Source organism: Dromaius novaehollandiae, chromosome 7 (assembly GCF_036370855.1).
Source record: "Dromaius novaehollandiae isolate bDroNov1 chromosome 7, bDroNov1.hap1, whole genome shotgun sequence".
Taxonomy (NCBI): Eukaryota; Metazoa; Chordata; class Aves; order Casuariiformes; family Dromaiidae; genus Dromaius; species Dromaius novaehollandiae.
In genome coordinates this window covers 18,712,825-18,737,185 of record NC_088104.1, presented here as the reverse complement: position 1 = coordinate 18,737,185, position 24,361 = coordinate 18,712,825, and the positions used below count along the sequence as shown (strand labels likewise).

The 24,361-nt window shown below is 62.3% G+C and overlaps 1 protein-coding gene across 3 annotated transcripts in view; it reads left to right on the top strand.

Annotated features, from left to right (window-relative positions):
• The window catches only part of NHEJ1 (non-homologous end joining factor 1), a 54,327-nt gene extending 30,976 nt beyond the window's left edge, over positions 1 to 23,351 (top strand). For all 3 annotated transcript variants that reach the window (XM_064514802.1, XM_026094984.2, XM_064514801.1), the window contains exons 6-8: positions 22,281 to 22,398; positions 22,664 to 22,767; positions 23,131 to 23,351. In XM_064514802.1, the coding sequence (XP_064370872.1) occupies positions 22,281 to 22,398; positions 22,664 to 22,767; positions 23,131 to 23,211 (303 nt within the window). In that variant the 3' untranslated portion in view covers positions 23,212 to 23,351. The remainder of the gene's footprint in view (positions 1 to 22,280; positions 22,399 to 22,663; positions 22,768 to 23,130) is intronic.
• Positions 23,352 to 24,361: the final 1,010 nt, after the last annotated feature.

The following is a 24,361-nucleotide window of genomic DNA, read 5'->3' as shown; positions in this document are numbered from 1 at the left end:
CCGTCCTGGCTGGAGCATTGCAGCATATGTGGCAGGGGCCACGACACTGTGCATGGGGCTCTGGTGGCACCTTGGCTGCCGTGGTGTGTGCGGAGCATTCGTGCTTGGGAAAGGTGGCACTGGGCCAGCGGAGGGGCAGAAAGTTGATCCAGGCACAGGGAAGTTCTCAGCTCTCTGAGCATTTTGGCTTGCCATGGGGGTTGTTGGCACCCCTGGACCAGATGGGGTGCAAACCTGGGGTGTTCCCACTGCTGCGAGATGGGGCGCTGGGCTGCGAAGCGTGTCCTGGTGCAGAGTACGGGCTGACAGTGGCTGGAGTGGGGACAGGTGCTTGTGAGGCATCCCCTGCTTGGCAGTGCACGGCGGGGGCAAACGTGGCAGCATCTGCCCCACTTCAGGTTCTCCTGGCCCCACGCTGGGCCGATGTGCCGAGGAATTTTCCAGCCCGCACGCAAATTCCTGTTTGCAGGGGAAATGCCTGTTCCCACCCTGCTCTCCCAGCAGCCTTGCCTCCGGCCGATGCCACCGGGACTGCTCCTCGCCGGCTCCCGGCGCGGCTGCGGCATCGTGCGGCCAAGCTCTACGCATGAGCAGCGCCCTGGCCCGGCTATTAATAGCAGCTCCCCTCTCCCCTTCCGCAGGCCGGTGGGAGCCCAGGTTACATCCCACTCTGTTTTCGTGAGCAGGTCCTGAAAGCACGAACCATTTGTGGCTTCCCCGGCCGGTGCGTCTCTCCTTGGCCTCCAGTGTGTGTTATTTTCTGTGCTGTTTACTGTTCTTCTGCGGGCTGTCAGGTTTCCGCGCCGGGGGCAGGCTGGCAAAGGGAATGGGGGGGGGCGGCAAGTCCGCATGGAGGGGCTACGGGAAGGGGGGGCCGGAGGAGCACAGGCATGGCCTTTATCGCAGCCTAGGGGATGTGTGGCTCATAAATCCGACCCCGGCAGATAGGGGATAAATCATCCCAGCTTGGGCATTGGTGGTTACCCATGGTTAGAAATTAACTTTGTGTTGGATGGGTCCCAGGCTGTGGGATGGGAAGGGGAGGCTGCTCTGGGCAGTGTGCCTCCCGCCCGCCTGCCCGGCCCCAAAGCCAGGCTGCAGGCGGGTGCCCGGTGCCCTGCCCGGGCTGGCAGGGGCCCGACAGGCGCAATTAAAGCCTGAGCTGACGAAGCAAACAGCCTGGCCCAGGCACTGCCTGGGGTGGACCCTGCAGCCAAAGCTGCCCTGCGCGGCAATGCCCTGGCACTTGCTCCAAGCCGAGCGTGCTTTGGCGTTTCGGTGTATGGCTGTAACCAGGAAGCAAGCCGTCCTTGGCTTACAGAGCATGCCGGGGTGTAGCATGGGTGCTGGGGAGACCCTTGCTGCGTGAGAGGGGACGGGAGGACTCAGGGGACCGAGGGTGCTGGGAAAGGAGTTGAGGTGTGAGGGCCATGCACCTGCATGAGGCAGGAGGACGCATGCGTTTGCAGTGGGACTGTCGTGTGTTTGGAGCTGCGACCCAGGGCTTAGCAGAGATGCTCCCATGTGGACAGGAGCCCCCATCCAGGCACCCCACAGGCTGGGGCAGTCTCTGGCCCTGGCTCTGCACTTCTGAGGGTGGGAAGGAGGCAGCAAAGCTCGCGGGTCCCTCTCGCACTTCCCTCTCCAGCTGCAGCCTCAACACCCTTCTAGCACCAGCTCCACTTTCTCCCATCTCCCCGGCAGCCCAGGAGCTCTCTGCACCCTCTGTGGCACCAGGAGCATCCCCAAACCCTGTCCGCGTGGGCTCAGGATTTTGTGGGGGGCGTGCAACTGCAGCAACCCTCGAGGGGTGCCACTTGTCTGGGTGCGCAGGCCATGTGCCTGAGGCTGGGACGCTGCCACTTTGGGGTCCCCAGAGAGCCCAGCGGGACAGAGAAGGGTCAGGGCTGCATGGGGACATCCCTCCCACAGTGGGTCCCTGCCAGGAGCAGCTGGCTCGGCTCGGCTCGGCTCGGCTCGGCTCGGCTCGGCTCGGCTCAGCTCGGCTCGGCTCGGTTTGCTGCTAGCCCCACTCTCTAATAGCTCCCCAGCTTTTCTTTCTAACGAGGCTCTAATTGGAGCCGGTTGTGCTTCCCTTCCCCTCTTCTCAGAGCTCTCCAGTCCCAGCGCTGCAGGGCGATTAAGCTGAGGTTTTGGGTTTTTTTAATATGGCAGAATTATTTTGGAAGGGCCAGGATTGTTACATGACGGGCTTCTTGAAAAACCCCAGGCTTCGCCTTTCAGACGGGGCCTTTTCAAGTGGTTTTGCACAGTACACGTCTCTGGGCAGCGACCGTCTCGAACAGTTACTGTTAATTATAGATGCCTTTTTCCCGCTCGCCCATTACTCAAAGGATTTTTGTGTGTTTTAACAGTGTTTTACATCAGCCTGAATAAGACTCTATTCAGTATTTCCAAGAGCTGGAACTTGGGCATCCCCTGCTGTATGTATAGTGCTTTCCTCCCTCCTTGTACCTGCTTCCCGGGCCGGGGACAGGGCGGCCGGGCACGGGCGCAAGTCTTCCCCCTGCCATCCTGTCTGTGCACACACCGCTCTTGGCACAGGAGCTGCATCTGGTGTGTGCAAGCACTCCTTGCACCCCTTTTCCAGCTACGCATATCCTCCATCTTACATGTTCAGTTCCTTGGGGCTGTGTCCCAAATCTGCCCACTGTCCTGTCTCTTGCACACCGAGCATCACTGCCCGCTGCCGCCCAGCTTGGCTGGACCCGGTGCCTGCTGCCCATCGCCCTCCTCCTGCTGGGGAGTGACAGCCGTGGGCAGACTGGGCTTGTCCTGTTCTCCTCCTGCCTCTGGATGCGTTGGGTCCCTTCCTCTGCTGCTGGTCCCCGAGGTGGTGCATTCCCCAGGCTGTAACAGGGATTTCTCCATCACCGTAATGTGCAGCTGCAATTGTTCTCCATGTCCTTTACGCTGTGTTTATCGATACTGAACTTCACGGCTGCTTCCCTGCCTGGTCGCTCATAGCAACTCTTTGTGTTCAGCAGTTTTTTGGACTACCCCCAACAGTTTAGTATCACTGACAAATGGTGTTGCTTCTGCTGACTTGCGCAAGCCTTAGGAGGCACATCCATGGCATGCGTTTGTAACCCTTTGCCTCTGCAAAAGCCACCATTTACTCCAGCTGGACTCCTATGCTTCACGCAACACCAGGGAGCTTGCCTCTTCTCCCGTGACAGCCACGTGGTTTTATGAGTCCTTGGGGAAAGACCTTGCCCTACGGATTTTCCCAGTGCAAGTCCTCTGCCCCCATGCGCTCACCTGGGCACGCTGGCTCCTTCCAGTGGCTTTGCGAGACGTGACTTCTCACTGCTCTGTCTTCCTCTTTGTATCATTTCTGTGTGCATCCCTTCGCTCTGCTTATGAGTTTTTCTCTCTTTGCCTGCTGTAAGGACTTAGAGGTGCTTGAACCCCTCAGAGCCCTTTTGAAGGACTGGAGGCACACTTGATGCTTTTCTCTCCTCTTGTCAGAGACTGATCTGAGTGATGGGTTAGAGCAGTTTGGTACCTAGGTCCCTTTTGAGCTCATGGGCTGCCTGTGGGCAGTCCAGTCCTGGCTGTTTGTTAATATTTGTTTCACCAATTTGTTCCCAGGCCTCTTTTCCTGACCCTTCAGTCTCACTTGATGGCATTCCCAGCGTAAGGTTGTCCCCATGAGCCGTGCTGCAAAGAATCCGTGTTTTTCTTCTGCTGTGGCTTTCTCCCCCTTGCACCCCAGCATGCCCCGTGCATGTGGCAATTTGCCGTGTGCCGGCACCACCGCATCCATGTGGCTCACCCCTCTTGGTGCCAGCTTGCAGATGCTTGCCCGGACCTGCACACCTGTCTCCGGCTGGAGCCCTCCTGGAGCGCTGTGCTGCATGCCCACAGCCCCAGCAGCGGCCCTGACTTTCCTGCTGCACGCTGGATGGGGTCAGCTCTGCTCTGTGCTCTGCTCTGTGCTCAGTGGGCCCATAGCTGCTGGGGACCACTCCTGCTGAGAACTGACATACTTGGTGCATCAATCACCATTGCTGAGCAGCTCTGCCAGCTGGCACATCCCGCTGAACCAAATGCATCCGCTCCCCTGGGCCCGGGAAAGGCCAAGTGTCAGCTGGCACTTTTGGCCCGCCTGGCTGCAGGATGCTGGTGCTTCTGCAGCCCCAGAGCCCGTCCCAGCCAGGACCCCAAACTCTGGGTCTCCTTCGAGAGACACAGCAGCCCCCGCGATGTGCCAAGGGCTCCCCAGAGGCAGGACAGGCTCCCTGGTCTGGACAGTGCTTTCGGGCAGAGCAGCCTGTTCAGGTGCTGGGGAGCTGGGGGCCTGGGCAGCCTGTGCCACTGGCCCAGCACGATTCCCAGCCGCTCGGCCCTTGCCAGGCACCGATGTTTTGGTCAATACAGAGGCCTGGAGAAGGTGGAAGATGAGGGGCAGCTTTGGGGCCATGTGCCCTTCCCTAACCCACGTGGGACAACAGCCTTCCCAGGGGTCCCACAGGGCGGTCTGCTGCCCAGCAGCTGCCCCTGCACCCATGATGTCGGGGGGAGAACTAGATTTGGCTCATCCTCACGCCTGCAGCCCTCCCCCGGGCTGGTGTGGGGGGGCTTAGCTGGCTAGCCCCTGGCTGGGGAGAGCCGGGGCGGCTGGGGGGCATGGCAGCCTTGTCTGGGGGGAGCCCCATTCGGAGGGGGGGGCTGCGTTCAGGTCCCTCCGCAGCCCTCGTCTCCACCAGCTCGGCATATAGGGCACTGTGGTCAGGCCCATTTATAAAGCTGGTAAATATATCGGCAGAGTTTGTGTCCCCTCCAAAGGTCAATATTTGTGCAGAGTTTAATTTTAACTTAACAAGCAGTCGTTTGCAGAGGCTGCCGTGTGTGTGTGTGTGCGTGTGCGTGTGTGTGTGTGTGTGTGTGTGTGTGTGTTTTCCTTGTGTTTCCCCATCGATCGAAGCTGGCGGGGAGGTGCGTGAGCAGCTTGCGTGCATGCACCGACCCAGCGGGGCGCAGAGGGGGCCGGCCCAGCTCCCCGAGATGCTCCGGCACAGCAGACGCAGGGGCAGCCTCGTGTGGTCCAGGGGACAAGGGCTCTGTGTGGCCAGGGCCTGCGGCCGGGGCTATAAATGCAACCCACAGACCTCTGCTGGGGGTGGCAGCAGGCGACACATGCCCCGTGCGGCTCTGAGCAACAGCAGATGGGGACGGTGGCTTTCCCAGCCTGTTCTGTCCAGTGCCTTGCCCGCAGGGCAGAGTCTCCACTTCGGGCTTGCGAAGGGCAGTCATGTGGCTGAACAGCCGCTGGCCTTTCCCTCGCCATCCCTTGTCAATCCAGGTGGCTTTTGCGGCTCTCACCTGTTTTTTGGCAATGTACATCTTCAAGCTGAGTGCATCATCCAGGCCCGTTCCTCTGCCAGTGCAGCTCGAGGACTGCAGCGGTCACTTTGCACAGGGCTTGGAGAGCCCAGCGTTACCCTCTGGCTGCTCCCGTGCTCTGAAAACAGCCACAGTGATTCTCCCAAGGCAGGCAGGACTCTTCCAGCATCGCTGCCTGCTGGCTTTCTTCCCTCACTGTCTGCACCGCCACCCCATCGTGCAAAGCAAACCCGCACTCTGTGCACGCATGCTAGACGTGGCTGAGCCTGACGGCTCTTCAAAGAGCCTGGCGCCCAAGTGCCCTCGCGGTGGCGAGGGGGGAGGGAGGGAACGGTGCTGTGCTGATGTTGCTCTGCACCAAGGCAACTGGGGCTAGTGTTTTTGCTAGTCCTGAAGCTCCTCTAGCCGACAGCTCCTCTTGGGTGGTGCTGTGCTTCGCCCCAGGGCCGGCTGCCCTGTCCCCAACTGGGACCCTGGCGAACGGGGAAGAGGATGGTGCTGTGCATCTCAGCCACCCGATAGCATCTCGGCCCCTCGAAATGGGGCCAGGTCCGCTTGGGTACCTGCAGGGCATCCGGGCATCCCAGCAGCCCAAACAGGGTTGAGTCGGATACCCTCTCTCAGCCTGCCTTGCTGCAGGCGTGGAGTGGGTCGCCTGCAGGAAAACAGGAGGATAACAGCGGGAATGGGGCCGGGGGCCTGGTGCTGGCCCCCAGAGAGCCTGGCTGTGGCAGGCTGGGCAGGATGTGCACGCTGCAGGTGCAGCGAGGGCTCTGCACCGCACACCCCCCCATGGCATTGCTGCTCGCCACAGCACTTTCCTGCTCTCCCACCACGGGGCCGAGCAGCTCTAGGGCAGGAAGCGGGGGACCGGGGATGGCAGTGCAGGGAGGCGGGAGGGCTGGGACAGAGCCCGCCGCTGGTCCCGCAGCGCGGCCACCGCCGGGGCTCCGTGTTTTGCAGCCCGCCTTGTGGGCGCTGAGGTTTGGTTTCTTGCTTTCTGTTCTTTTCCTTTTCTTCGCCAGGCCCCGGGCTGCCGACCTCAAAGGGAAAGCGGGCGGCGAGGGACAGCGGCAGGGACGGGCAGGGGTAAACATGGGGCTGGGGCTGGCCAGGCGGTGGGTGCCGGGGTGAAGTCATGCCGTGATGTCAGCCCTGCGGCTTTGGGGAGAGCCGTGGTTAGGCTGCCCGAGGAGGAGCGGCTGTTTTCCTGCAGCTTGGCATTCGCTTTTGGTGCCCGTCTAACTTATAAACTTTAATGGCCAGTTTAAAAGGTTCCTGCCATGGGCACCTTGTTGCCAGTTTTAGGTTTTTAATTTGGAAACTTTTCCCTCTGTGGTCAGGGGAGGAAAGACTTGGGTCCGCTCGGGGCCAGTAATCAGGACTCACGGGTGCCAAGGAGACGGTCCAGGAGGGCTCTGTTCCCGTCACTGGTGTCGGGGCCAGGTCGGCCACGGCGGCCGCCGAGGAGGGCAGTGGGACACAGACTGTGCACGGGGCAGGAGGGCAGATGGGGCTGGCAGAGCCCCCCCAAGTACCCCCAATGACCACATATTCAGGGAATAAGTCTAGCTCCTCCGGGGTTGCTGGCTGGGGAGCGCTGGCAGTGGGCACCTGCTCTGGACCAGCCTGCTGTCACCACCACAGCTGCAGCTGCCCAGGGACACACGTGGCTGCGGGCTGCACGTGCAGCATCCTCCCCGTCCTACGCTGGGAGATGCCGAGAGCCCCCACACCACTGCTCTGGGGAGTGAGGCGTGGGCTTGTCGACGAGTTCCCCCGGACTCCTGGGTCCCCATCCCGGCTTTCGCTGCATGACTTGGCATTGAGTTGCATGCCCAGCTCATGCCCCAGCCGCTGCCAGCGTGGCAGGGTAGCAGTGGTTGTCCTGCACTGCGGGGCCACGTGTGGACATGGATGTCTGGATGTGCGCTGCTGTGGAGGCTGGTGGGGGGGTGGCAGCCCCCTGCGACAGCTAGCTGCTGTGACTGCATATCACAGGGGCGCTGGTGTCTGTCCCTGCAGCCCCAGTGAGGTGTGGGTTGCCAAAAACACATTTCACCATCCCAGCCTCAGCTCTCCTCTGCCTGTGGTGCCTCAGGAGGCTCCTGCAAATGCCCGCGAGGTGCTGGCTACTGGGACATGGGGCCAAGTCCCGATCCTCTCCTGTGCAACAAGAAAACCAGCCAAAGAGCCTGAGTAGAGTCTCCCCCCTCCTTTCCATCCAGCTGGTGTTTGTGGCTGGGGACAGCAGGGATGTCTCCCCCAGTCTGGGCGCAGATGCTTGGGTTGCTAATGTTGGGGCTGCAGGAAGGGATCACAGCTTGGTGGGGTCTCTCCCGTCTCCGGGCTGGCATGGTGGGCCCTGTATGTATGTATGCTCCTGCTCTATGTGCTGGGTGTCTGAGGGTGCTGGGAGCAGCCCGGCTCAGAGCAGGGCAGCTGCGCTCTCCCAGGCAGGACGGTGCAGCCGTGCCATGAGCCCTGTGGCTGGTTGGGCTCCTGGGGGACAAGGCGAGCCCTCCCTAGGGTATCCTGGCTGTCATGTGGGTCCAGGGCCTTCTGCAGACCTTGCTGGGGGGCCTGGGATCTGCACGGGGGAGAGGATGGCCGGTTTGGCAGAAGGCTGCGCCCCAGGGATGGAGCCCCCCCCGGGGTGGGCGCCAGGAGCGCTATGAATAGCGCTGGAGCGGAGGAGCAGAGGAGTGGCCCTGGTTTACCAGCGCTTTCATACCATGGCTTTCAAGTGGTTCCCATGTGTCTTCCCCATGAGCCATTTGTACATCTGCTTTCCTGGGGGAGGATTTCGAAGGCCGGCCGCGGCGGCAGTGGTGTGGTCTCAACCCTAGCCGGGGCTCAGCACAGATGCGTGGAGTTGGCCCGGGAGCCGCCTGGCGCCCGGTGCCACGTGCGCTCGAGCGCTGCTTTGCGGCCGCGGCAGCCGGTGCCGCTCGCCAGCCCCGGAGGAGCCCTGCCTTTGCCAGCCCTGTAATTGATTCCTGCTCTCCTGCTCAGGGCCCAGACGGCAGATGTGCAGTGGGGTAGGAGGCACCGAGCTGTCAGCGCCAGCACCGGGGGGCCAGCCCGGGGCACGGTGAGGCGATCCCAACCCTGAGGTCCCCAGCGGGACAGGGGCCCCACGCAGCCCAGTCCTCAGCTCAGCGCTGACATCCATTTTGACTGTTGTATTTTGAGCTTTGAGGCATTCGGGGCATTTCTCCCGCAGCCCTAGCTCCCAGGGTCAGGGGATGCGAGGGCACCCTTGTCTCCCTGGTTGTCTCTGGGCTGTGGAGGAGCTGGCACTGTTCGTGAGCAAAGAAACGGCTCCCCAAGTGTCACTGCTGTGTCTTCCAGCGACAGGCTCATGTTTTGAGATGGTGGCAGCTGATAGCACTGCAGGGGGGTCTGCAGATGTTCCCCTCTCCCTTGAGACCCCAGCAAGACATGGCTGGGGAGGGAGTGGGTCTCTTCTGCTCAGTGCCCTGGAAATTGGGCCCTCCAGGGTCTGGCAGGGGAAAGCAGAGGCAGGAGCAAGCAGGGCTGGCTTGCTGAGCCCTCCTTCCTTTGGAAAAAAACAGTGTCTTTGAGACTGGCAGAGAGCAGTGTCATGGGGAGGGCAACCACAGGGGAGCTGATGGCGGGGAGAAAGGGGCAGCAGGAGTTGGGAAGGGTCACCTTGAAGTCCCTGCTGCAGGCTGGAGCCACTTGCACCAAAACATTGCTGAAGGTCTTTAAGCTATGAAGGATTTTCTAGCCTGATGCTTTATAGGAGTCGATAAATACTGGAGCATCTCATTAAGGATAAAGATAAACCAGTTACTGGATTGGAAGGTGGTGGTGGTGGTCTGGGAGAAAGTGACTGCAAGCAGATGGTGTGTGTCATGAGTGAAGGGGGCCCTGGGTGCTTGTTAAGACCTTGTTTTGCAGCACTGACGATGATGAGCGATGCTGCATGGAAGAGAAAATCTGGTTGGAAAAATATGGATGAAAATGGAGAGCCTTTTAAGGAGACTTGTGTGCTTGTCCAAAGGCCACAGTTCTGCTGGCAGGAGGTGGCAGGTGTGGGTGAAGCCCTTTGGAGCAAGGCAGGCCCGAACGGAGAGAGCATAAAGAGCAGGCAGGGGGCCGGAGAGCAGGCATGTGAATGGAGAGTGCCGAGCCTCAAGAGCTAAAGTCACCAGAGCAAAGCAGGGGTTCGGGACCGAGGGGGAAATGTCAGCACATCAAGAGGAAAAAATCCCGGCTGCTCTCCAGGCCTGATGCTGGGGTGGGGTGTTATTTCCCTCATAGCAATGCATAAAAGGCTGCTTAATGCCTCCGCTCTGCCTGGAGTCAGGAGCAGAATGATGGTGCCGTCACGCAGATGAAAGTTTAGGTCCCCGGATCACTGAGAGGAGCTTGGATGACCTGCAGCCATCAGCCAGTGCAGTGAGCTGCAGGGAGCTGGCTGAGGTCTCTGGGGTCCCCGCACTCCCCAGGGGGAGCAGCAGTGCTCACCACCATGCCGGTGAGGGCAGCTGCCATCCCTGCCCGAGTCCCACAGAGACAGGGAGAGCTGCTGCGGGCTTCAGCAGGGCAAACTTGGAGGCCGGGAATGCCTCTCACGCTGATGCGACCATGCCTCGGAGCACGAGCTGGCCCGGCTATGCTTTTTGGAGCCAGGCACTGCGACAGAGCGAGGGATGGGCATTACAGCCCATGTCAGGAGGACTCCTCGCTGGGCAAAGGGCAGCAGCATGGGGTGAGAGGGGTCCAGGATGCTGCTCCCCACCCCACCATGCTCCCCATCCCCAGCACCGCAGGGACCCTGTCCCTCTGATAGCGGACAGGAGGGCGAAGATGCCCTGACAGGGTGTTTTATTAGCAGCAGGTGCCTGAAACACAAGCTGCGGGCCAGCACTCCCTGCCCTCACCTGGAGATGAACCCGGGGCATGGCTGCGCAGGGTCAGGCCCAGCCGGTGCCAGGCCGGCGCTGCCTCCCAAGGCGGGATTACCCATGCCGTAACCAGAGCATGCAGCACCCGCCTCGCCGGCAGCCTAATGGACTGGTCCTGCCACAGGCGACAGGCGCATAATGCGTGATTTCACAGCGCCGGCGCGCTCTCTTTGCTTGTGGCAATGATCTCTGCCGGTTCTGCTGGCTCCAGCCCCTGGCCAGCCCCCGACCTGCAGCCCTGTCAGCTGGGATTAGGCACAAGATTTAGGCTAAGACCTGCTTGCTCCTGGCCGCGTTAATGACAGAGAAGGGAAGCCTCAGCCATCATCTCCAGAGGTGGAGGTATTGCTCTGCCCTCTGTTCTGTGCACGGTCACTCCCAGGACCAGCCTCCAGGAACGGCTGCAGGAGCATCTCAGCTCCTGCCCTGCTGCCTGCACGAGGGCTTTGCAATGGCAAATTGCAAACACAGGGGATGCTGCCCAGGGCTCCCCTTTGCTCCAAAAGTGCTGCTTTCCATGCTCAGCCTGCTCCATCCAACAAGGACATGGCCTTGCTGCAAGCTCCGCGGGTGCTGGGGGTGGAGGAGTTGTGGGTCAGCAAGGTGTGGCGTAGGTGCAGCCAGTGTCCCTCTGCTCCTGGCTCCAGAAAGCAAGGGGAAGGGGGAGCTCCACAGCAGGTGAGCAGCTGTCAGGAGGGCTGGGGGTCGGCTCCCCTTGCAGAGCCAGGCTGCCTGGCACTGCCTGGGACACTCAGAACAGGGATGGTCTGCACTTCTGAGCTGCCAGGGATGCAGTGCATCCTGCAGCGACTCTGGCCCGGCCCTGGGTGCTGGATGCCCCCGGGGATGCTGTGTGTGATGCCATTCCTGCGGGTCTCACTTCCCCATCGCCGCTGTGCAGGACTGGGGATGGCTGTGCCGAGGACGCGGGACTGGGGATGACCTCTTGCCTGCACTGTGCTGCTAGTGGTGCCCTGGGGCGAGCGCTCACCGCTTGCAGAAGGAGCACTACATCTGTGCCTCTGCTTCGCACAGCCCTTGCCCTGTGCCCAGGCTGAGGATACTTGTTGCCTCCCCCCGCTGCGTATCACCGCATGCCGAGGCCTGAACCTTCTCCCGGCGTGCTCGGTCCGGGCCAGCCCTCTGATACCCTCCACCCTCACGCCGCGTCCCAGCTCTCCCAGAGTGTCACTTCCTGGTCGTCTCCCTGGACCCTGGCTTTGTCGGCTGAGCTCCTTTAGCTTTGACTAGGTTTATAGTGCGCAGGAATGCAGAATTGCCGCTGGCCTCCGTCCAGCCTAAACATCCCCACCCCGTTGCGCGACAGGAGCTGATAAGAATGAATGCGCGGAGCGGGCAGGTATCTTGTGCCCAGCCTGCGACCTTACAGACACATGACCTTGAAGGTTGCCATTTATCTCCTATGCCTCTGTGTGTGTGTGTGTGTGTGTGTGTGTCTGTGCACGCTTGCACTTTCTCCCATCCCCAAGAAATGTTCTCAGCGTCTCTGGTTTTCTCTCTGGGCCAAACCCACATGCACGTTGCCCGAGACCGACTCCGAACAGGCTCCTTTGATGAGCAGGGCTTAAATATATATTTGGCATTCCAGCGGCAGCGTGCCGAGCGTGGCCGAGGGTGTGAAAGTGTTTGCTTGACAAACTCTGGGGGCTCTCGCCTCTCTGCTGGCCCTGGGGACTGAGAGGAGAGAAATGTCAAGGAATTTTTCACCTCTCTGTTTTGTTTTGTGTTTTTATTTTGTTTTCCTTCTGGAAGTGCATTTTTAGCTCTGGTGAAAGGTCCCTGATTGACAGCCCCAGAGACTGAACCCCTGCTTTGTCACCAGAACAGGGCCTGTGGGAGCAAACATCCCCCCCGTCCCTGGGGGAGCAGGAATGGCCCTGCAAGGCCTTATGCTGACCCTGGGGGCTCCCTGATCTCCCTTCTGCTGGCCCAGTCCCCATCTTCACTGTAGAGCTGGGGAAACTGAGACCGGACTCGGGTACCAGCAGGAGGGAGATGCCCCGCAGCTTTACCCGGCCCTTCTGGCACCCTGGAGGTGGCCCAGGTGGCAGCTGAGGTCCGCTCGGAGCCACCCCTTTTGCCAAGAGCCTCTGTCCACTGAGGATGCCAACAGGGTCTCAGTCACTGGGGACTTTGTCACCCTTCTGCAGAGTCCTCACCCCCAGGACTGTGCCGTGCCCATCGCTCTGCAGAGGGTTTCCCAGCTGGTGTCCCCATGTACCGTGGCACCAGCCCAGCATGCATGCTGCTCCCCTGGCACCATGTCCCTCCAGGATGCAGAGAGGTCTCGTCACCTTGCATCTGAGCAGGACACAGTGGTGGGAGATGGAGCAAGCAGAGTAGGAGGGCGGACAGGTGTCTTCGCAGGCAAGCTGCAGGTGGACTGGACGGATGCTTGTGGCCTCTCAAAATGGTGCACGGGAGGTGCTGGGGAGCCCAGTGACATGAAGCCAAGAAGTCCTTGATCTTCCCTTGCTCCTCCGGGGCTCTGCCTGGGTCTCAGAAGGTGATGGGGCAGGGCATGGACTCCAACACCCACTCCCATGCTCTTTGGGGTCTGCAGTGCTGGTGCGGGCTGGCCAGAAGGAGACATGCACGTGGGGTGCAGAGCTGGGGCCCTGGGGGATGGATCAAAGCCCAGGGGTGTCTCCCCACTTGGGGAGGAGGCAGAAGGCAGGGACTCCCCATTCCTCCAGGCACTGCAGCCTGCCCCCTGCGCCCATGGGAAACGGCGAAGGGAGGCCCTTGGCAGCAGATTTGGTTTCAGAGCCTGCTGTCTGCCGTGCCCGCTGCAGCGGGGCAAGATCCCGGCCGGCTCTTGAGAGGGGGCCGGGGGCTGCGTCTGTGTGTTCCCAGCTGTCCCCAGTGTAATCCCTCACGAAAGAGAATCCCCTGCCCTGCTGCATCCGTGTTGTCTGCCGGCAGCGCTGCCTGGCCCTAAATCACCCGCCGCTCCCAGCCTGATGGAGGACCATGAAAATGGGGGTGCTGCCCCTCCCCTGTCTGTGGAGAGGGAGAGTCAGGAGCCAGTGGGCAGGAATTGGGATGCTGGAGACTACAGGGCAGTAACCAGTGTCCTGGGGACTGTGGAATAGGAATTGGGACTCTTGTGGTTTTGGGGCAGGGATTGGGATGCAGAGGGTCTCTGGGGTAGGGATTGGGATGCTGGGTTCTGTGGGACTGAGATTGGGGTGCTGAGGGGCTGTAAGGCAGGGATAGGGAGCCTGGGGGAGTGTGGGGCAGGGATAGGGAGCCTGAGGGACTGTGGGGCAGGGAGCAGGCTCTGGCCCTGGGCCTGCCTCTGGCTCCCCCAGGTTTCCTTCCTGGCCCACTGAAGAATCACTGGCTTGTCTGCCAGAGCGCGGGCCCGTGGATTTCCTGGGCAGCGAGTCCCTTTCATGTGGCCGCTTGCAAACTCTCATGACATCACTGGGAGCTGCTCCTCCTGGAGACAAACCCAGCGCTTTTTAGGGGTTTGCCATTCCCCCCCACCCCAGCCTGTATGTTTTGGCTGGGGGGGAGCTGGGGAACCACGTCCAAGAACGGACACTCTGGCATGGAGACGGCGCGCAGGACTGATGGGCTGGGGGAGGGCAGTGCGTCCCCTGTGCTGAATAAACATGGGCTGGCCAGGGCTGGAGGGGGCTTTTCCAGGCTGGACCACACCCCGGGGGGCTATTTTTGCCATGAATGAAGGGGCTGTGTGCTCGCAGCACAGCCTGGCCTCCTGCCGCTGCTGCTGCATGCGGAAAGCTTGCCTGACACTCAGTCCTGCTCCCTGGCCAGCGCCCAACATCTGGGCTGCACAGCTGGGCAGTGCCCATGGGGACACCTGGGCACCTGGCACAGCTGGGCAATGCCTCAGGGGTGCATCTGGGCACCTGGCACAGCTGGACAATGCCTCAGGGGCACACCTAGGCACCTGGCACAGCTGGGCAAGGCCCATGGGGACACCTAGGCACCTGGCACAGCTGAGTGATGCCTCAGGGGCACGCCTGGGCACCCGGCACATCTGGGCACTGCTGAAAGGGACACCTGGGGACCTGGATCACCTGGGCACTGCCAAAGGGGACACCCAGCACCAGACTCACCTGGTCACCATCCAGAAGAGGCATCTGGCACCCTTCTTTCCTGGGCACTGCCCCGTGGCTGTGGTACCGTGCCAGGCATGCTACAGGCTGCCGGGGCTGCAAGACAGAGGCCACGCCAGGGCAGGGGGAGGTGACAGTGACTCAGTGGATGTGCCAGCAGCAGTGCCAGGGCCGTTGGGGCACGTTGGGCCCAGCCTAGGAGATGCCTGAGTTAATCAGGGGATTAGCTCTGCCATCCCCCACTCTGCCCCACACAGAGATGCTTCCTGCTCCAGTTTCGGGTCAGGATGGGGCAGTGGGGGAGTGTCCCCAGGGGCTGCCCATATGGGTGCACCCACGCTTGGGAGGAACTGCAAAGCTGCTGGGGTGGAGTGGCCCCTGCCTCCAGCTTGCCTCAGTCCCAAATGTGCCCAGATTCCCCCCAAAGCTCCTAATCTTGCCCAGCTGAGTCCTAGGCTGCTTCTACTCTGGGCCCTGTTGTCAGCTAATCGCTTGTGTGCTGGGTTCAGGCCCATGCTGGGTGCAGGTCCCCACTGGGCCACTGGGTCCCCCTGCCATCCCCCAGTCCCTGTCACCACCAGCAGCCTCCATGGGAGCTCTGTAGCCATCATCTCTGAGGGCCCCGCTCCCTGCCCCACAGGATCCTGCTCCCAACCCCATGGTCCTCCTGGCTCCCACGTCCTGCCCCACAGTCCTGCAGGATCCCACTCCCTGCCCTGCAACCTGCCAGGGACCGGCTCCCTGTGCCAGAGCCGGCTGGCACACAAACCCATGTCTCCCTAGCCCGGTGGAGCGGTCCATCCCCTGCTCTTCTCTGTGTGCGTCCTGGTGCTGCTGCTGCACCTGGGGCTTTGCTCTCCGAGGGGGCCGTGGGCTGGGCAAGGGGCCAGGAGCTGCTCTGCCTTTCCCCTGCCATTGGCCTGGCGGGTGCCATGCACCAGCTTCGCCGCGGCTGTGCTCTCCTGGCTGCAGCTGGAGGCCCCAGCCCTGACCTGCAGTCCTCGCTCCTCAGCCTGCCCTGCGCCTTGGGGGAACTGTGAGTGTTTGTTCCCGTGAATGAGTGGCCTGTCTTTGCTGGGTGGAGCTGGGGTGCAGGATCCCACCCATCACTGTCCCTTATCTCTGCGTGGCACCCATGTGATTCATCAGGTGTGGCTCCGTTTCCGTCACCCCACTTTGCAGGAAGTTTCCTGGCAGCCCCAGGCCAGCCCCCCGTAAGCCCTCAGCAATAACAAGCCAGGATGAGCTGGCCAGCTTTCCTGAGAAACCCTACAATAACAAACCAGGGAGATGTGTCCAGCTTTCCTGGACAGACAATAATAACCCAGCATGAGCTGGCATGCTGTGCAGAGCAACCCTACAATAATAAACCTGGGTGATGTGTCCAGCTTTGCTGAGCCACCCTACAATAACAAGCCGTCGTGAGCCACCCAACTTCCTCGCAGAGAAGAGGGGCCCCTGAGCCGTCACCCTTGGGAGCAGCCCGGCTGCTGGGGTCGGGGAGACCTGGTGAGTGGGTCTTGATGCCTTCTGCTCCTGGGCTCGCTCAGGACCTGTCCTGCCTGCTCCTGGCCATTGGAGGCAGCACCCCGTGTTGGTGGTGGGCCTGGCTGGCAGAGGTGATGCCCCTAGGTGCCACCAGCCTGTATCTCTGCCTTCCTGGAAACCAGCAGCAAGTCCTCACAGGCCTTGGCTTGCCTAGACCTGTTGCTCTTCGGGGCATCCTCCTTGCCCAGCTCCCATGAGGAGCCGAAGTGGCACCCAGCTCCAGCTGCCCCTCTCCCAGTGTTGCCCCCATGGGCTGCTGGACGGGAGGGCTCGTGCTCATGGCGAGGACAGAGCTGAGTACTGCCAGCAGCTGCCCCCCCGGCACCTGGGCAGCCATCCCCAGCCTCTCACAGGGCTCTCTCGGGCTCGATGAGCAAGGGACCACGGCTGCTGGGGGCCAGAAACCCTCTCCCTGCCCCAGGCCCTCTGCTGAGCGCCAGGCTGGTCCTCCCGGGCCGATCCCTGTGCCAGCTGGAGAGGCGCAATGCGGGAGCGCCTGCTCTCCTGCCCTACGTCTGAGCTGCTGCGGGCCCTCTTCTCCCCCGCGTTTATCCCTGGAAGCTGGCAGTGCTGCAGGAGGGCAGGGCAGGGGCAGGACCCCCCGGCGTCCGCACGCGGGGGAGCTGCAGCCACCCCAACGTGGAGGCGACACAATGCGGAGCCCCCGCCGCTCGCCGCACCCATCCGCTCAGTGTCTGAGAGAGGGGCTGTAACCCAAGCCGCCGAAACAGCACAAGAGGAAAAGAAAAGGGTATTGAGCGGCAGGCTGCTGCGGTCTCCGGCCAGCATAGACTGCTGGTTGTTAAGCGGGTGCCTCGCTTGCAAAGGCTGCCTTGATGAAGTGTGAGACAGCACTTACGGAGGGACGCGGGCAGGCGTTCTCGCTCCATCTTCCACTCACAGTGCCGCTCTTTATGCGCCTGACATTTGCTCGCTGGAAAGGCCCCGAAAGTTGGGGGAAAGGAAAACATTGCCCGCAGCAGGGCCCGCAGGCTGGCTGGGAGGAGCGCTGGGCTGGGCCATGCCGTGCTGGGCTGCGCTGCCTGTCCCGCCGTCCTGGCCTCACTGCTCGCTCTTCCCCGGGGCGACCCCGTCACCTCCCGGCAGCCCTCCGGCTGCCTCTCCTGGCCCGGGCAGCCGCTTCCTGCCAGGTGTGTGGAGCGCTGGCGCTGTGCCTGGGAAGCCCTGGCTATCCCTGCGAGGGCTGGGAGCGCAGGAGCCGGGCTGGGGTGCCACCGTGCGGGGCGTCGGGATGCCCGGGGGCAGCTCTGCCACGGGGAGACTGTCGCTGTCCCCCCGGGAGGCTGCTGGCATAGGCTGGGCAAGCAGTGAGCACAACTCAGCACTCAGCTATGTGCATCCCAGCGTGGGTCCCTTCTCAGCCTGGCCGATGCTGGGAGGACCACGGGCAGAGATGCCCCGTGCGCATCCCACGAATGATGCCAGACCCATTCCTGGGAGCGCACAGAGCCGGGGCCCAGCCACGAGGTGTGGGAACGCCCCAGCGTGGAGCCGTTCCCTTGCCCGCCGTGGCTTGCCGCAGCGTTTCCAGGCTCCGCTTGCGCCAGCCCGGCAGCCATGTCTGTCGCCGGACATCCAGCGCGCCGTTCCCGGGCCGCCGCTCCACCACGCCGCTTCCGTGGAGCCCGCTGGCGGGGCAAGCCGGGGAAGCCATGCGCCCCCGGCCCACACCCCTTGGCTCCCGGCCCCGGCAGGAATTATTAAGTGTGCCCCTGCAGAGCATGTGCTGAGGCTGGCCACGGGAATGTGGGCAGATCTGACATACAAGCCACAGCAGCCAGGCTGTAATTTCCAAACAGGCCCCGTTTGCTGTGTTTTCCAGTTAAAAATATATTAAAAAATAGGAATGTGGGGTTTGTAGTGAAGAATGTTGGTAACCGCTTCGAACGTCTGGTGTGATAATGAAAGGGTCAGTCCCCAGCTTTGAGCACGACCGATTTAGACTCTGGTGGCTGGCAGCAGCGCGGGGGCCCAGCGTGGTCCAGCCAGCCTGCAAACCCACTCCCGGCCAGTGCCAGGGGAAAGTGATGCTGCTGCATCAGTGGCACGGTGCCGCACTGGGGGACGTGACCCTCCTCGTCATGCTGTCAAGAGGACATGGAAACCACCGTCTCCTCCGGACGAAGGGAGATAGGTGGAGGGAGAGCAGCGTGCCCCAAATATGGCAGCACATTGCAGAGCGGGAGTGACTCTGGACGCATTTGATATCGCTCAGCCCAGCCCCAAATCCCTCCATGCGCAGTGCTCCAGGCAGTGGGACAGAGGGGTGCCCCAGGCGCTGCAGGCGTCCCTGGGTGCCACACCCTGCCCACTGCCTGGTCCCGCCGCCTGGACCGAGCACAGCTCGCTCCGTGCGCGAGGTCAGGCGCCCGCCCCCCTCCGTGGGCGAACCCCCCCGGCCTGGCTAATCGCACAGCTCAGGGTGTGCTGCAGGGCCGGCGCTGCAGCCTTGAGGCGCTCCTGATACCGGGGCATCACGCTTGGCCTTGCGGCCAGGTAGTCATAACATGCGGGGCAACCCCCGCTCGCCGGCACTGCGCCTGGGGCTGGCACGGCTGGAGCCCGCGGAGGGCCAGCGTGGGCCGTGCCGGCCAGGGTGCACCCCTGCCACCTCGGCGGGCGATCGCTCCCCTTGGCCTGGCCGGCACAGCACCGTGCAGGCGATCCCGGCCGAGAACTGGGGGCTCGCTGGGCCCTGCGGAGCTGGTGCCCGCCCGGGTCTGCTCTCTGCACCCATGTGGCTCCCCGGGCTTCATGCATCCTGTTTACCCTGGAGACTAGTAACCAGAGAAAAACAAGCACCAAGGGCCCAGGGCCAGAGCGGCAGCAGGGGCAGGGAGCTGGCTGCAACAGGGCTCAGCTGTGGGATGCAGTGGGGCCATGCAGCAAGCAGGGAGGGGAAGCAGGGGGGTCCCCACCCGGCCACTTCTGGGGACACCTCCTTGTCCCTCCCATCCTCCAGGGCCATCAGGTGGCCGCTGGCTGGCACAGCACGCTCTGCTGCCTCCTGGGTCCCAGCTCTGCAGGGAAAGGCTGCCGGACTCCGGTTACAAACCCGCTCCCCTGAGGGGCTGAGGGGCTGTGGAGCACGGCCTTGCTCTTCTCGCTCTGGGCTGCCCACTCCGGGGCTGCCGGCTCCGTGCTGCTGGGAGGGCAGCAACAGGAGGTGGCTGCTGACTCCCAGTTTCCACCCTGGCCTTTGGGGAGCTGCGGCCAGAGCTGCGCCCTTCCCGGAGATGTGGGCAGAGGGTGCCCTCCACCTGCCGAGCCACACGCTGGCCCGGCACAGCCAGACCCCGGGCATTCCCCGGCAGGGCAAGGGTGGCCGTGGAGCCTGTGTCCCGGCTGAGCTGGAGCAGAGAGGGTGGGCAGTGCCCTGTGCCTGCCGCCACTGGGGGTGCACAGCCTGCCCGGTCGCCTTGGCCCTCCTGGGGGACCCTTGCCAGTGGGAGAGGTGGGAGCAGTGGGCAGCAGCACCCTGGGTGGGGTGGCTCTGCGGGGGACTCTCCCACCCTCCAGGGGCATTGACCCATGCAGTGCTATCTAGTATACTTTGCTCACTGCACCACTGTGCCCGGCTTTCCTGGGAGCTGCTGTTTGCTTTTCTCTGAATTATGACTCCAGCTTGTGCCTTTGATCTGGGCTGTGTCGGGCCACCCATTGCCAGCCCCTCTGCTGCCTTTGAAGTGCAGTCGCCTTTCTGTCTTCGGACACTGCTTTTGCAACCTCAGGAATAACCCTGGCCCCTTGGGACGGAGACATCCAGGGCAAGACATGAGCATGCTAGTGGTGGGTAAAGTGCTCAGCATCCCTCCTCCTTCCTGGGACATGGTGATAGGGACCTGGTGATGGGCCACTGTAGCTTGGAAGCAGGGCAGAGGCATTGAACCGTGTGTTTGCCCAGTGGCAAGCAATCCTGGTGATGCTATCAGGGCACTGGGATCAGAGCATCACTCCCTCCTGTGGCAGTGGGCAGGGACACAGGAGGTCTTGCGCAGAAATTGACCCTGGAGCACCACAGAGCGGGGATGAGGGGATATGAGGGGCTGACCCCGCTGCCTGACCATGGAGGAGAAGCCAGTGTGCTCCCTCCACAGCACAGCCCCTATCACCATGGCTCGCAGCTGCCCCTTGCCCTCGCCTGCCCTGGGAAAGGCAGGGAGCAGGGGCAGCCAGCCCTGTGCTCCCATCCCAGTGCAGGGTCTGAGTCCAGCCCTGCTTGGCTGCGGGGACAGAGGTGGCTGGACTGGCTGAGTGCTCCGAGATGGAGGAGTTCAGGGCAGAGCCAGGCATGGGCTGTGGGGCTGGCAGAGGGGCAGGCAGGTGGTGTCGCTGCAGAGACTGGGGTCTCTTCCCTCCTGCTGCCCTGTTCTTCCCCAGTGTTCCCAGGTGGCTTGGGCCAGGGTACCAGCCTGGCTTCTAGCCCCTGGTCCCCATGCCCAAAAGCAGTTCCCCCCCCACACACACAGTGGCATGTGTGCCCTTCAGCTGAGGGACCCTCCTCCGTGCCTGCGCCAACAGAGCGGGGGATGTGCTCCAGCCCACCCCAGGCAGGAGGGCTGAGACCTGTGAGGGTCCCTTTTTGGGCACCAGTCAAACCACCCTGGCATCAGCTCTGCCTTCCCTCCCTGTCCTGGCATGGAGCACTGAGGGGGTCTTGGCGTGCCCTTTCTACCATTGGGAAGCTGGGCCCAGGCATTGGACTCTGGCCTTGAGTGGGTCTGAGTGTCCCCGTCCCCTCCCCACTCCCCTGGCCCGGAGAGGAACTGGCCTTATCTGTTACACTTTGTTCTCCTGCTGTCTGGGTGTGGAGCAGAGCAGAGATTAGTGTGCAGACCTTTGACATACACACACACACACAACCACACAAACAAGCACACATGCGCATGCACATATAACCATGCTCACCTACAAACATGTACAGCCACCCATGCGCACGCCCACATACACTCACCTACCCATACACATGGCCACTCGTGCACATGCACGTGTACAGCGGCACATTTGCCCTGCGCAGCCACGCTCTCCCATGCACACATGCATTTTCACATCCCTGCGCAAGCACCCTCTTCTGCCACTCTCCAACCCCTGTTGCTGCCTGCCCTGCCTGTGCTCCTGCTTGGGACCGGCTGCGTCCTCCGGGTGATGGGAGAGGCTGAGCTGAGCTGGGGCGAATGTTTGTTTTCCGGCCACGCGTTGCATCAGGCTCCCAGCAGCGCATGAATCTGGCCCAGCCTGGCAGCCTCCCCATCGCAGGAATCATCAGGGTGAGAGCGGCATCCCACTGCCACGCAGCCCTGGCAGGGGGCATGGGCAGGAGGAGGGGGCTTTCCCCACATCATACCTGGATGGGGAAAGACGCAGGCCGAATGCATGCAGGGAGCCTGGAGCTGCTCTGACTGCCCGGGAGCAGCATGCAAATCTGGGCATCCCTCCTGCCTCTGCGGCATCACCCTGCGAGCCCGCCTCCCTGCCAGGAAGCTGCAGGCTCCCCTGGGCCCCGTGCTGGGGCGGCCGATGGGCCAACGCAAGGCCTGAGGATGGAGGGGGCTTGTGCTGCCCACGTAGGCAACACTGGAGGTGGCTGTGGCAGGCAGGCACTCCCCATCCCCGTCTCGTGCCCAGGGTCCTGCCCCTGCTGGAGGCTTGCTGTCCTTATTGGTGAGCCGCGGCCTCTGCGCTGCTGCCGCAGGGGAAGCCGCAGCCCTTCCCGTGCGATCTTATCTGCAGCGTTTCATGAATGACTCGCAACCCGCCGCAGCCCCAGCCCCGGCCTCTGCAGCCTCTGCTGAATGGGAAGGCAGCCCGCGGGCCGGAGCAGGTGTGAGGATGTGTGTGCACGTGTGGGCACGCGTGCCTGCGTGTGTGCACAGCTGGGGAGGAGCAGCATCCTGCCAAGGATGGCCAGCCCCGCGCTGTGCAGCGTGCCAGCAGCGCTGGCTGCGGGGCGCTGGGCAGGAGCCTTGCGTGTGCCTCAGCCCAGCCACCCTGGGATGAAGCAGAAGGTGCCTGACCAGCGGTGCTGCCAGGGTTGGCAGAAGCGTGCTCGGCCTCTTTTCCTGGCACCCATTGCTCCCTCGTGGTGGGGTGGCGTGGTGGGAGCTTGCTTTCCAGCTGTGGATCTGGAGAGTGCTGTTGTCATACACATTGCAGCCGTCGGTCCCCGCAGGCATGCGGTGCTGCTCCCAAAGAGAGATCAGGGTTATTTCAGAGAGGGCGGGAAGTGGCTCCTTGCAGGCTGTTTCCCACACTGATGCTGGTGGGGTGATGGCGCCTCTGGTCTCTCCCGCAGAGCCTGCCCCAGATCTGCGGTGCAGGAGATGGGCAGGCATTCGCCTCCAGCCTGCAGCAGCTCTATGTGGCGGTGACGCAGCAAGAGGCCAAGCAGGCCCGGAAACGGCACCTTTCGGGTGAGGAGCTCCTCGGCTGCGCAGTGGGGGACGTATAAAACACTCCCTCTCCTGGCGGTTGGGCCCCCAGACCTGGGGAATGGGGGGGGAGGACCCGAATGCAGCTCATCCCATGCAACAGTCTCCCTCTATCCTTTTCCTTCCAAGGGCTGAGCTCCCCCATCCAGGACTAGTTCCTCACGTGGGTTTGAGCAGTGCTACCTGCCCCTTCTTCCTGGCCTTGCTTCCCTTAATCTTGAATTCCTTCTCCTGCCTTTGGGACCAGGGGATGCTGAGGCCCCGGTGCCTGCTGGAGAAACCCCAGGGCACCCAGACCTGCCGCCTCAGACCCAGGAGGATGAAACAGCCCATTCCAGCGAGGGAGCCGCGGTGAGCACAGCACCAGAAACACTCTCTCCGTACCGATGGCAGGATTGGGCTTCCCAGGCTGGCAGGGAGACGGAGCAGCCTGCTCCCACTGTCCCCAGCGCCCTGGCTGTGGCCTTCCTGCACCCCCCTTCTCTCCTTGCATCCCAGCCTGGTGTCCCTCTGGGGCGTGTTGGGGGTCCTGGCTTGGTGCCTAGCCTGTCCTACCCTGTGCATACTGGTTGGGCAGTGTGTGGGCATGTCGCACACATGTGTGTGTTGTTTTCCACCCACCTGGGGGGTGGTTGCACATCACTGCTTGCACATGCACATCTACCCTGCCTGAGCTCCCATGGGGGACTGATGCTGCCTCCCCTTCACTTCCAGCCGGCCTCCTCCCCAGCTCAGAAGCTCCGGCCGCCCGTGGCCAAGGCCAAGCAGAAGAAGGCGAAGGGGCTGTTCAGCTGAAAGGTCGCTGCCACCCACCTCCAGTGTGCCTGCTCCTCCAGCAGCGGAGAGAGGCCGTCCAGAGCACCCACATGTCCTCGGCCCTCTGCCTCCTCTGCCACCTCTCCCAGTGGGCCCTGCCCAGGGCAATCTCCCCTCCCTAGCTGGTGCAGCAATGGGCTGTGCCAAGGAGGTGGGGTGTTTCTATCCTTTGCCAGTATCTCAGGAATCTCTTTTTTGCCTCTTTCCTGGTGCAGAGCTTGTCTCATGCCCAGCCTGTCCCACAGTGAAGCCAGAGCTGGACTTGGGAGGAGAGCTGGTGGGATGTTGCTGGGTGGATGCAGGGCAGCCAGGGCTCTCTCAGGGCTGTGGGTTTTGGCTAGAAGACCACAGACCCTGCTTTTGGGTCGGTTTGCAATAAAAGGCTGTGTCTGGGTGAGGTTCACTCTTCTCCTGCTCTGTCCCACCTGGACCCACAGTGTCAGGAGAGGGATGCAGCCCCTGGTGCAGCTGGGTCCCCGGTGCAGATGGGTCCCTCAGGGCTGGTCCTGCTGCGGCTGTGCATGGAGGGCATGTCCAGGTACTGAGAGCAGAGCATGCTGGGGAGGTGGGAGCCCAGTTTTCCCATGTCCAGCACTGGGGACACACAGTTTGCTGTTGCCTGGAGCCAAGTATAGCCCTACTTGTCGGCAAAAGCAGCCTGACCATGCTGAAGGCTATGCCCTCTGTGTATAGATAGCTCCCTGAGGGCTAGGGGGCAGGTGATGTGGGATTAATCCGTTTTCTAGTCTCTGAGGGGCAGAGGTTAACCAAGCCACTAATGCACAGAAAGCTCCCAGGCCCTGGAGCAAGTTACAGATACTCTCTGGACACAGTGGACCACATTTGTCCCTCCACGCCTTCTCCATCCATCCATCCATCCTTCGTTCTCCTCTTCCTGGAGGAGTTCTTCCTTGTGTCCATGTCCCTTCTGTGTGGCTGGGACCCCACACCTGTGCCTAAGCTGGACCCTAAAAGAGCAGCCAGGGCCTGGCAGTGCTGCTCCAGGCAGGATGCACTGCATGGTGTTGCTCTGCAGGGACCCATGGCCCTGACTGCCCTGCTCCCTGGGGCTGGGCTGGCTGCGGTCACGGTGCCTGCTCTCACGGGCAGCAAGGGGGAAACAAAAACA